Below are 12902 nucleotides of genomic sequence, written 5' to 3'. Positions count from 1 at the left end.
AAGGGAGGCATGGTTCTGGGCATGAGGATACTTCCTGGCCTTGCTCCCAGGTCACTAAGTATTCTCTAGATAACATAACAAGAATCAGACACACTACCAACTCCCCGTCCGTCCTCCCACACACAGAAGCACCTTTAGAGGCAGCTCTTTGTGGTGGTCGTGCTGTTGTTGTTGTTTTTGTTTTTTCATTTTTTGAGACGGGGTTTCTCTGTGTAGCCTGGCTGTCCTGGAACTCTCTCTGTGTAGCCGTGGCTGGCCTTGAACTCACAGAGATCCCACCTGCCGTGCACTACCACCACCTGGCTGCTGTTGTTAATGTGTATGTGCTTGTATTTATGATTGTATGCCATGTGTGTAGATGTCTGTGCAAGCCAGAAGAGGGTGCTGGATTCCCTGGAGCTGGAGTTAGAGGCAGTTGTGAGCCAGAGAACCAAATTTGGGTCCTCTGGGAAAACAAGTTGTCTTTACCAATTAGCATTTTATATATTTTAAACATTTTTGCATGCCAGGTTCCACTGTTCTCATTTTTTCACTCCCCTCAAAGAAGGAACTGATACCATGTCCATTTTGTAGTTGAAAAGTGATAGTGAGAGACTTGAGTGTATCCAAAGTCAGACATCTGGTTGAAGTGGTTAGCTCTGGCAGTCTGAGTAGGGCTCAGGGCTAGACCACTTGGTTCTTGCTTTCCCTGTGAGCCTGTCACACACTACACACACACACACACACACCATACCCCTACGACATACCCCTCACACCAAACATCACACATTTTCACATCCGGCTACCTTCTTGAGCACAGATGAAGATGGTAGAGGATGAGACAATTTTGGACATGAGTTTGGCATATTGTGATTTTTTTTTTTTTTTTTTTTTTTTTTTTTTTGACCCTTGCTCTGTACCCTAGGAGGAGCTGATGCTTAGCAGAAAGGCTCTGGAGCAGCAGCAGTCACATGACCCACACTCAACCAGCAGAGCAGACCAGGGGACCAAAGCTGCACACAACATACAGCCTGGGAAGGTGAGATGGGCCTGGTGGCATAGGAGGAAGCCTGTCACCAGCGTGTCCCCTCCTTTGGGAATGGGTCTCTGACCCAAACTGACGAATTGGTCCCTTTTTGCCCTCTATCTCTTCTCGCTGTCTGTCGGGCTGCCCGGTGAGCATCATGCGTCTCCCCTGCAGGCAGTTGTGGCTGAGCCTAGCCCTGGGGTGGAGGGGAAGGAGCAGTGGACGCAAAGGCTTGAACGTCTGCAGCAAGCAGTGGCACAGCTGGAATTTGATCGCAGCAAGCTGCAACACCACAACGCGCAGCTGCGGACTACCTTAGAGCAGGTCAGTGCCTCCTGCCGTCCCTCCCCCCCCCCCCCCGCCCCAATCTCCAAATTATAGCCATGCTTTGTCTGTGGGTGCCTACTTGTCATGATGGGAACGGCTCAGGAACAACCCACAAAGCTAGCCTCTGCTCCCACGGCCCGGGAGTTGGCCTGCCTCCTCTGTACCAGGAGCACTTCTTTGTACCCTACTGTACGCTGTCCCTAGCATCTTATTTCCCATGGTTCTAGCTCTCTACACTCACTCCTGCACACATGCTGGCTCCAGATCAAGACGTGATTTCTCGCTTCCATATTGGCAGGTAGAGCGAGAACGGAGAAAGCTGAAGAGGGATTCCATGCGTGCATCCCGAGCAGGCTCACTGGAGATGAGAGAAGCTATGGCTTCATCCCCCGTACAGCAGGTTTACCTGTTTTCCTCACCCGTCCTGCCACTAGAGAAACTCAACCCTCTGTAGTGCATATCCCAGGCCACTGTTGTACAGAGACAGCCACTCTGTTAATCTAGAGAGCCCCTTCTGGCTTGATTCTGCCTATAGTCTGTCCTTGCCTTAGGAGGAGGTCCTATATCAGTGGGTAAGTGCAGTCAGGGATAGTGGGTTCAGATCACTCACTCCCAGACCGGTGCCTCACATTCCCCTGGTCATCCAGAGTCCCTGGCATCCAGGGGCTGTGCCAGAGCTTACCAGCTCTCGACACACCCAGGAATTTGACCACAGCGTTGTATTGAAGAGCCCCTTAGTTGTGAGTTTACAAAGTTAGGGTTCTGATGTATCCTGGCACAGAGCCTCGCTCTCAGGAAAGAGTTTGCCCTTCTAAACCATCTCTGTCTGATGTAAGCTGTGCCCATCAGCATGGCAGGAGAAACTTCTCCCAGACCTAACATCTCCAGCTTCACCCCACTTCCTTTAATGAATGTTTCCCAAGGGCAGATACTATCTTTGACCTTCAGCCCAAGGCTGCCACAAAACAAACCCTTATGTTAAATAAAAAGTTCCTCACAGAAGATGATGCCCATGGGGCTGCAGTGGGGCCCTCTTGGGCCTTCCCTCAGTCTGGAGTCATGCCCTATAGCTCTCCAGTCTGAGTTCAGGTACTCCTGGCCTGCAAGATGTTGCCTAGACCCCTGGGAGTGGGATGAGGAGTTCAGCACTGCCTGCCCCACAGATAGACCCCTTCAGAAGCCTCCCTGGCCCTGGAGCAGAGGCGGAGGTGGACACTGTGGAAACTCCAGAGTAAGACAGCCCAGTCTCCATTCTAACAGGAGCCATATCTGTTTTCCTTAGGATGGAAGAAAAGGTCAGAGGGTTTCCTCGGATAGCATGTGTATGGTTGAGCTTCAGAGAGAGGTATGTTCTAGAAGGATCCATTTTCTATTCCCCCTTTCCCTCACTGTACTCAGGCAACAAAGTTCAGTGTCTGTGTGTCCAGCAGAAGAGGGGAAGGAGCTTTGGCACTCAGAGAACTTTCATCTCCATAGAAGACAAATAGTGCTCCAGTCCCAACTCACCTGCAGTGCGACAGGAAGTCCAGGCCAGCCTCCAGATTCATGCTTACAAAGGGAAAGGAGATGCAGAGGGTCTAGGGCAGAATGGGGTAAGAGGCACTGGCTGGCCTGGCCCTCGGCTGTAGGATGGCTGTGGACAAGCACACTAGACAGAGGGTCTTGGACACAGCCAGGCAAGCTGCCACACTTGGGAAACTACTTTATTGCCTCCTGCCTCATATCTTACCTGAAGGTCCCACAAGCCTCTTTCTTCTCCTCCTTCCTCTTCCCTACACCTTTCTCCCTATCCCACGTAGGAGTAATGAGAATACAGATTAGGTTTCTGAGCCTCTCTCAGAATCAGTTGTTATAGTTGGCAGGCTGACTCCAGCTGGACTTGGGCTGTGCTTTGTAGTCTGTTAATTTCTACGAAGCCCCCCATGCAGAGTCTGAGAGGAGAGAGGCCTTGGGACTTGCATTTTCCTGGTGTACCCCTTAGAGCTGCCCTCACCCTAGTTCTGGACAGTCCTGAGACTCCAGTCACTCTTGTCTCCTCATCTCAATGTTCCCATCTCAGGGAGGGGAAGTCTAGTTGGTTATTCTCAGCCTTGGCCGTACCTTAGAGCCACCTGGGGGAGGAGTTTTGAAAAAATGCTGACACCTGGGCCTCACACCATTCTAGCTAAGTTGAAATGTTTCCTCCCAAAAGATATGTGTACCTGATCAAAATGTTCTATGTCTTGGTTGGGTTATAGTTACACCTAGGCATACCCATTATCAAAATTAAAACTCTTGGCATTTGATCAAATGTAAATTTTCCTTTAGTAAAGTTGAGATGCTAGAGAGATAGCTCAGTGTTCTTACTGAGGACCCAGGTTCAGTTCCCATCACCAATGTGGTGGCTCAGCACCACCCAGAACTCCAGTTTCAGGAGATCTGATGATCTTTTATGACCAAGCACACATGGTGTACATACTTGCAGGCAAAACAGTCACACATTTTTTTAAGTAAATCTTAAAAATTAAGATAAAGTTGCTGAGTTCCATTGATGCTTGCAGCTCCCCATGTGTCGCCTGTTGTCCTAGTTTCATTGATAAACACCCTGAGAACAGTGATGTACAGGAAAGAGGGTTATTTTAGCTCACAATTCCAGGTATCAGTCCATCGTAGCAGGGAAGGCAAGGCTGCCAGAACTTAAAGCAGCTGAGAGCGAATGCATGCATACCTATTACTTAGCTCACTCTAGTCCAGGACTCAGAGCCAAGGAATGGAACCACCAGCACAAACGAGCTGGGTCTTCCCACATCGTCTGTGTAGACACGGTAGTCCCTCATAGACATGTACAGGCCAACCTGATGTACCTAGTCCCAGGTGCTAGATTCTGTGGGCAATTAAGCCAGTTGCCATTACTGTGGAGCCAGTGTTGAGAATCACTGGATTTGGAGTCCGTGGGACACTCATCCCAACTCTAGCACCTGATTCTGAGATCCAGATATGTAGCAGTTGATCCCAGGGTGGAGCCACAAGCCACGGGTGCACAGAGCAGAAGGGCCAGGACAGCCTTGGAGCCTTCAACTGCTCTCCTTCTTGGTTCTCCTGTCCACCAGGTAGCCCTGCTGCGAGCCCAGTTGGCGTTGGAGCGGAAGCAGAGGCAGGACTACATTGCGCGATCCGTGCAGACCAGCCGTGAGTTAGCAGGCCTGCATCACAGCCTGTCTCACTCCCTCCTCACTGTGGCCCAGGCCCCCGAGGCCACTGTTCTGGAGGCTGAGACCCGAAAGCTGGACGAGTCCCTGAGTCAGAGTCTGACATCCCCAGGGCCAGCTCTGCCACACCCCAGTCTGGACACTGCTCAAACTACTCCCAGGTAGCAGCCATAACCAGGGCAGAACATAGGCCAGCAGGGTGCTGCACATTGGACAACTGCAGAGAGGGGTCACAGCTCCCTCCCCACAGCAGTACAGTTGCTCTGATTTAGCTCTGTTACCCAACTAGGAGGCCCAGGGCAGCTGACAGTCCCAGGAAGAAAATGGGAAGCCTCCAGGCTGGACAAGGTTGCAGCTCACATGGGAATGAGACAAATCATTTGCTTGCTAACCTCCTGTTACACAAGAAGTGCCTTGCCCTGATACAGGGCATCTGTTGTCTTTCTGCCTGTTGAAGCAACCACAGTCTACACTGAGCCAGAAGGCCCTGTTGGCTCCATCAGCATGTGGGTACTCTGCCCTGGGCAGGAGCATCCTCAATGCATTAAGTACAGAGAGTGTCCACTGCCTTCTTGGCTTCAGTGTATACCTCACCTTCCCCTTTATCAATAAATCCCAGGCCTTTACATTTGCCCCCAGCTGCTGTCTCTACTTCTGTAGATGGGCAGAACATCCAGTATGCTGTCTAACTGGGAAGGTTACAGAGGAAAATCCTGGCCCAGCCTCAAGTGTGACTGATAAGAACCATGTAATATGTCTGGTGAGATGCTTGGAACTTGCTGCCAACCCTGACAATCTGAGTTCTATCCCCCACCCCACAAGATGGGAGAATAAGTTGCCCTCTGACCTCCACACATGTGGATAGCACATACATGCCCATACATATGCATATACTTATAAACAAAAAAAGAACCAAGTAACACGTTAACGATTTAGAGACATGTATGAACATAAGTACTGTAGAGATTGCAAGACAGCAAGGCCATCGCCCACTGACCCTTGAGGGATGGAATTGTTGAGAGCATTGCTAAACACATGGTGGGGATCGAGTCTATCTGTGGCAAAGGTTGGACCAAGGCTAGAGGCTGGATTACAGCAGGCCTCTAGCTCTAACCCAGACAGCAAGCATCCACCATGTTTCTTTACCTACATCAGGCTCTCTGACTTTTGGCTAAAGTCAGTCTCCATTTGAGAAGTCCATCTGGCTTCTTTCCCCATAACACATGGCTGTCTGGATACCCTCCCGTGTCCTTCACTGGGCACATCAGCTGGAAGTGACTCTGGCTTCTAAGTCCCACCATGTGTCAAGCCTGTCAGCACAGAAAGGACCTGGCCATACAGACTGGAGCGCATAGGCCTAAGACCATCGTTGGTGACTTCCTCAAAGACTAAGAGTAGTAGTGTCCCCCTTTTTTGAAGTGTTGGGGATAGAACTGAAGACATCAGGGTGCTGGGTGTGAGTTCCACCCCAAGCAATGTCACTGCCCTGCAGTGTTTCTTGTTCCCGGGACTCCATGCTTGAGCTGAGCAGCACATGTGTTCTCACATCTTGTATTTTGACAGTTAAGTCCTTCACATGTGTATATATTGGTATCCTGATTTCCTCTTTTAGTGTGTGCATATTTTTCTTAGTTCCCTGTACTGAAGAATCAGTCCCCTCTGAAAACAGCGAAACTAACTTGAGTTTGATCATGATATTTATTCAGTGTAAATACAGCGAGTCAATGCCTTTTACTGGGGTTACTTATGGGAGTATGGGCAAGGGGTATTAACAGGAGTAGAAATAAACCAAAGACAGCTACATCACCAAAAGCCCACCCTAGCATGGGTGTCACAAATGCTGAACATTTGTAGCTCACTGCATAACTAACTTGCAGGCAGCTCCATGGGCTGGAGACTCTTCTGGGCAGTTCAGTTGATCTCTGCTTCCTTCCAGGCAGCTAGGCTTCTCTAGGAATGACTCTCTGTAGGCCTCACTGCTTGTATGTGCTTATGGAGAGAAGGATATTTTAATCTGCTCCATTTTGGGGACTTCCTGAAGCTTTTGAGTTGTTTACTTGGGGAGCTTCCCTAGAGGATGGAATTTTTGCCTCTCCTTTGAACCTATGTCTTCCTCCAAAGTGAAAGGTTTTGTCTTTTAGGAAAATGCTACATAACACTGGGCAAGGCAGTGCACACCTGTAATGCCAGTCCTCAGAAGGCTGAGACAAGAACATCATGAGTTCAAGGTCAGCCTAGGCTACATTGTAAAATTATGCTCAAGAACAGGTGGATCTCTGAGTTCAAGGCCAGCCAAGTCTACAGAACAAGTTCAGGATAGACAGAGGCCAGAGCTGTAGGGGTCAGGGAGGGGGTGTCTAATAGACAGACAGACATTGCCCCTGGAATCTGACCCTTCCTCCCCAGATACTGTGCCTACATATAAGAGAACCAGACCAAGATTTTATTCAGTTCCAGACTGATCTCATAGCATTTTCTTTTGATCTTCACCCATGAATGTTTTCACAGTTATGTGGCTGTTGTGATCCTAAAACTCTCCAGCATTCATGCCTCAGCTGGTTGTCACTTGTAAATGGCAGCCTTGTCTGGCCATCCTAGCTGACAAGCATCTTCCTTTTGTGCTTCTCTAGTCGATGCAGACAGGTCCTTCTGGGGGCTTTGGTCTGATTATCATAATGGGACCACTTGCTTTGCTGTTCTGATCCAAATCCAGAAAGGGTGGCCTAGCATATGAGAGGGATGTGCATGTCAGCAGGCTGAATCCTGTCCTTCAGCCCTTGTTCCTTCTTTCATCTAGTGACAGGCTGTTTCTAGAGCTGGGAGAGAACAGAGCTTCCCTTCTCTAGGGAAGACCGGCTGAACACAGTTCGATAAACACTCTCATAGACTTACCCTGGGCCTCAAAAAAGAGCATCAACTAGCTGATTTCTGTTATGCCCTGGGAAGGGGATTCCACACAGGGAAGGGCCTGTGAAAAGGCAAAGGGGCAGCTACAGCACTGGGGAGCTGCATAAGGGCTGGAGAGGTAGCTTGGTTAAGAGCACTCACTGCTCTTGCCGAGGACCTGGGTTTGGTTCTCAGCGCCCACATGGCGGCCAGCACCATCCAGAACTCCATTTCCAAGGAATCCAACTCCCTTTTCTGACTTCTGAGGGCACCAGGCATAAACATAGTATACACACACACACACACACACACACACACACACACACACACACACACACACGTAGTCAAAATACTCATACACACAAATAATTTTTTTAAATTAAAGTGCAGAATAGGAGACGTGAAGGTAGGGAGGAGTGTGTATGTACACAGAACTTTGGCCTCCATGCTGAAGATAACAGGTAATGCAATGAGTTCGTGCTGACCATGCAGACCAGACCATGAATTCCAGTATTGGCCAGTCACCCTGGTTTTCCAGCTAGTTGCCTATGGTATAGTTTTGTCTGGGCTAGCCTGAACCCCTTCCCACAGAAGATCAGAGTTACATGTTCCTTACCTCATCTTAACTATCTCGTGCCTCTAAAGAAATCAGACTGTCTCCCAAAATCTACAGTTGAGAAAGAATTGGAGATGGTGAAATTCTAGAAAGCTCCTGAGACCTCAGATGCCCCCAGCAAGGCAGACTCCCCAACATTCCTCCCATCTTCTCAAGGGGAGCTTCCTGTACCTCCACGTTGAGAATAGCTAGCACGTCTCCATTACCTTGTCACCAGCTCAGCAAGCTCCAGAGACCACTGCTCCCAAGAACCCTGATGACTGGCATTCCTGGGACAGATGGAGGGTCCTGTGGTTTGGCTCCTCAAAACTGCCTCAGAGCTATGGGTGGTGTCCTCACTCATCCTGGGAACAATGGCAGACATTCACAGAACCTGGGGTAAGCCTGACCCAAGCCCTGCTATGTTCCACTTGGTACCTACCTGAAATCCATGTCGAATTGGTTGGTACTGCTGAGGCCAGAGTTCCCCAACATGGTGCAGGGTACACAGGGGAAATCAAAATGGTGCAGGAGGGGCCTGGGAATCATTTCTGATAGCTTCTTCCACGTTTTTCCAAGCTTACTTACTGAGTTCATGCCCTAGTAACAGCAGAGAGAGAAGTTAGGGTTCTAGCACCAGCCATTGGTTCTGGGCGGGGCTAAGGATGAAGAAAAGAGATGCACACAGCAGCCAAGAGAAGAGGTTTGGGCTGAAGGATAGACAGGAGGTGAACTGGACCTGGAGAGGAAAGTGAGTGGCTCAGCGCCCAATCCTAACTAACCACTGACCAGCCACCAGAGAGCTTCTGTCCTCCTCAAATATCCCATGCTCTTCTCATAACATGCTTCAAACCAGCTCCATTCTCCAGCTGTGTGGTGGCAGGTGGAGCAGTTGGGGGTCCGTGAAAAGCAGCCACTCTCCCCAAATTTGAAGCACAGCCAGTTACAGTGCTGGGGTACCATGTATGTCCATTCCTGCTGGAGTGCTGACTCATGTGTCCGATCCAGGTAGGGAGCCATCAGCAACAAGATGAGCCCCCCAAAGACCCAACAGTACTCCATTTCTGGCCCAGACAACGGGTCATGTGGCAGGCAGCAGACTGGCTTCTCTACCTGAAAGGACATGGGGCTGAGGCTATGGACAGTGCCAGCATCCCTTCATGCTTCAAGCTTTCCCTCCAGCTTCAACCTTCCCCTCCTGTCCATTTTCTTACCCCGAGGTAGAGTCCTGACTGGCCCTAGAGAGAAGATGCTAGAACGGACAGAGAGAGCATAAGTTTTGTCCTCAGTGCTCCTGCTATCAGGGCCACCCTGGTTATATCACAGAGCATCACAAAGTCCACATTGTGACCACTGTGGCCTGCCTGGGGGAAAGTCTCCAGCCTCTTTTCCTAATGCCCAAAAGTGAGAGCCCAAAGGGCACACACTGTCCTCAGCTCTCTTCCACTGAGATGTCTGAGATCTCTCACCGGAACAAGCCTGAGGTTGAATTTGTGCTTTCCCCTAGAAGCCAACCTTTGCAAGACTGTCCTGCCGGTAAATGACTTCCCATACCCAGCTGCTATGTTTTTCAGGGTGACCCTCCAGAATTCTTACTCTCTCCTTCAATTTTTTTAAATGAACATGCAGAGCATTACCGATCATTATGACACTCTCTGTACTTCATTTTTTTCTGGATCTATGTTATGACACTTCTGTGGCCCCTAACACATATGTGCACATACTGTGGTATCAGAAGCTCTTCCCTAACAAAGGAAGCAACTGGAACAAGGTTTTAAAATTGTTTTACACTCATTTAGTATGTGTGTGGGGCATACATTGCAAGGTGCCTGTGTGTGGTGATCACAGGACAACCTGCAGGAGTCGGTTCTCTCCTTCCACCATGTGAGCTCTAGGAATCGTCAGGCTTAGTGACAAGCACATCTACCCACTGAGTCATCTCACTAGCCCTGCAGAACATTTTCATTTGCTCAGAAAGCAAGAAACCCCAACAACTCTCCATTCCAAACCAACACGTTAAACTTGATTTTCATTACAATGTACTTATTTTTCACACTAGTAATTAAACATGTGTAAATACATATAAAAAACAAAACATACTTCATCTTCTAGACAAGAATGCTAAATTCATCTCTCTTCGTGCAAAACCAATTGCAGCCTAGCATGTTGGTGTAACCTTTAATCCTAGCACTTGAGAAGCAGTAGTGGGCAGATCTCTGTGAGTTTGAGACCAGTTTAGTCTACATATGGAGTCCTAGGCCAGCAAGGGATACACCCTGTCTCAAAAAATTATAATTAAAAGAGCTGATTCAGCCAGACAGTGGTGGCACATGCCTTTAATCCCAGCACTCAAAAGGCAGAGGCAGATGAATCTCAGAGTTTGCGGCCTGCCTGATCTACAGAGTGAGTTGCAGAACAGCCAAGGCTACACAGAGAAATCTTGTCTCAAAAAAACAAAAACAAAAACAAACAAAAAAAGCTGGCTCAGTGGATAAGAGCACTTACCACATAACACATAAGCCTGGAGGACCTGAGCTCCATCCTTCAGGTTGAAGACCAGGTTTGTCTTGAACCATGCTCTATAGCCTGCTCACATTCATCTCCAGGAGTATCTGGCAGCCAGTGGGTATCATTCTGGTTCTGTGGCTTGTGGATCAGCTGCCAGGCCCTGATACAGAGCTCCTTCTGCAAAGGTTTATGTGTACGGGTTATGCTGCATGTATGTATGTATGTATGTATGTATTATGATGTATGTGCACCATATGCATGCAGTACCCATAAGGGCCAGAAGAGGTGTTGGATTCCCTGGAACTTGAGGTACTGAGCATTGAGGGGTACCATATGGATTCTGGGAACTGATTCCCCAGGTCCGCTGAGAAAGCAACCATGGTCTTAACTATTGGGTCAACTCTCAAGCTCCTGTACCCATCTTTTTTAATGCAAGTTCTAAGGATCAAACTCAGGTCAAATAGTTTTGTATGCCTCCTTTTTTCTGCAGTGAGACCTGAGAATTTTTACATTTACAGAACTGATTTCTATATAGGTATTTAGTTTGGCACCAGGGCTTTGCCTCTAAGCAACTTCACAAACTCATGTATGTCTTTACTACCTGGTATATCTTTTGTTTTAATGTGAGTTCTCACAGCCCAGGCTGACCTTGAACTGCCTTGAAATTCTGATCCTCCTGCTTCTATCTTCTTCTAAGTGCTGGTATTACAATAATCACCATGATTGGCCTTCCTTTCAGTTTTTTTTTATATGTTTTGTTTTAAAAACAAGGTCTCCCAGGGGCTGGAGAGATGGCTCAGTGGTTAAGAGCACTGACTGCTCTTCTAGAGGACCCAGGTTTAAACCCCAGCACCAACATGGCAGCTCACAACTGTCTAACTCTAATTCCATGGAATCTGGCATCGTCACACATACATGCAGGAAAAACACAGTGCACATAAAATAAAGATTAATTGGGGAAAAAAAACAAGGTCTCCCTACATAGCCCAGGTTGACCTCAGCTTTGCATCCTTCCTGACTCAACCACTGGCCTGGGAAACTAAAATACAGAACAAACCCTGTACCTAGGATAGTTCAGTGATCAGCTTTGGTCAAAGGAGGTTCATTGGGCAGTGCTCAGAGGGAACTGCAGACTCCTAACGGACCAAACGGCCAAGAATAAATGACTGTTGAATACCCAGCCAGAAGTGGGACAGCCATATTACACCTTCTAAGGCTCAGGGAACATTTAGGAAGATGAGGTTGAGAGAATGTAAGATCTACAAGAAGAAGGGAGAGCAGTGTGGAACTCTGAAGTCCAGGCAAGACATGGTGGTTGTACCCTTGATCTCGTATGAGCTCAGATTATCTGCACAAAGTCTCCATAAGACTGGGCCAGTCAACACCAGAAGATTTATATACACAGAATGGTTGCTGGGGGAAGCAGAGAGATTTTTGTAAGTGGTTGATCGCACACACAAAAAGACATGAAAGTAGAAGGAAAATAAAGGGGATTTGTGTGTGTGTGATAGAAATACATTCTATATGTGTATGAAGATGTGATAATGAAATCCATTATTGTGGGATAATCAGTATATGCTAATAAAAACATTTAAGAGTTAGGTGTGGCCGGGCTTTAGTGACACAGGCCTTTAGTCCCAGCATTCGGGAGGCAGAGGCAGGTGGATCTCTGTGAGTTTGAGGCCAGCCTGGTTTAAAGAGCTAGTTCCAGGACAGGCTCCAAAGAAATACAAAGAAACCTGTCTAGAAAAAGAAAAAGAAAAAAAAAAAGGTGTGGCAATACATGTCTTTAATCCCAGCTTCTGGGAGGCAAAGACAAGCAGAACTCTGAATTCAAGGCCAGTTAGAGCTACATAGTAAGACCCTGTCTTAAGTAAAATAATACAAAATAAATTCTTCAGCGCAGTGGTGATGAATGCCTTTAATCTCAGTACTCTAGAGGCAGAGGCAGGTGGATCTCTGAGGCTAACCTGGGCTACAGAGTAAGTTCTAGGACAGCGGGGCTATACAGAAAAACCTGTCTTGAGAGAGAGAGAAAAAAAACTTTTTAAAAATCCTTAGATGGATGGGGAATTTTTCAATATTATGAGTATGTAACCACTCAACAGCATAAAATGGGATTCCTAAAGTGAGGTTTATGACCTGAAACAGGAATTCTAAATCAAAACCATTGAGCTCGGTCTAGATAAAGAGCTCAGTGTGACTTCTGCTCTTTCAGAGGACCCTGGTTTGGTTCCCAGCACACAAATCAGGTGGCTCATAACTGCCCATAATTCTAGTTCTAGGGGACCTAATGCCCTCTGTTATCATCTAGTGCACATAAACACATGCAGGTACACATACACATAAAAATAAATAAGACAGGCAGTGGTGGCAAAAGCCTTTAATCCTA

At 47.9% G+C, this 12902-nt stretch overlaps 2 protein-coding genes across 2 annotated transcripts in view; one reads left to right on the top strand and one right to left on the bottom strand.

Moving 5' to 3' along the window:
- Cep250 (centrosomal protein 250) overlaps nucleotides 1-5153 on the top strand; it is a 42134-nt gene extending 36981 nt beyond the window's left edge. The window contains exons 28-32 of the mRNA XM_051188296.1: nucleotides 905-1018; nucleotides 1181-1330; nucleotides 1632-1733; nucleotides 2616-2678; nucleotides 4423-5153. Coding sequence (XP_051044253.1) covers nucleotides 905-1018; nucleotides 1181-1330; nucleotides 1632-1733; nucleotides 2616-2678; nucleotides 4423-4686 — 693 coding nt within the window. The 3' untranslated portion in view covers nucleotides 4687-5153. The remainder of the gene's footprint in view (nucleotides 1-904; nucleotides 1019-1180; nucleotides 1331-1631; nucleotides 1734-2615; nucleotides 2679-4422) is intronic.
- A 3021-nt stretch (nucleotides 5154-8174) lies between these two features.
- CUNH20orf173 (chromosome unknown C20orf173 homolog) lies at nucleotides 8175-9105 on the bottom strand. The gene is given in 3 exon segments (XM_051188439.1): nucleotides 8175-8367; nucleotides 8445-8602; nucleotides 8792-9105. Coding segments are annotated over 3 exon segments (624 nt in total). The 5' UTR covers nucleotides 9065-9105.
- Nucleotides 9106-12902: the final 3797 nt, after the last annotated feature.

This window comes from Phodopus roborovskii, unplaced genomic scaffold (assembly GCF_943737965.1).
Source record: "Phodopus roborovskii unplaced genomic scaffold, PHOROB, whole genome shotgun sequence".
Classification (NCBI taxonomy): Eukaryota; Metazoa; Chordata; class Mammalia; order Rodentia; family Cricetidae; genus Phodopus; species Phodopus roborovskii.
Note: the sequence above shows the minus strand (reverse complement) of the source record. Positions and strands in the feature narration are given on the sequence as shown.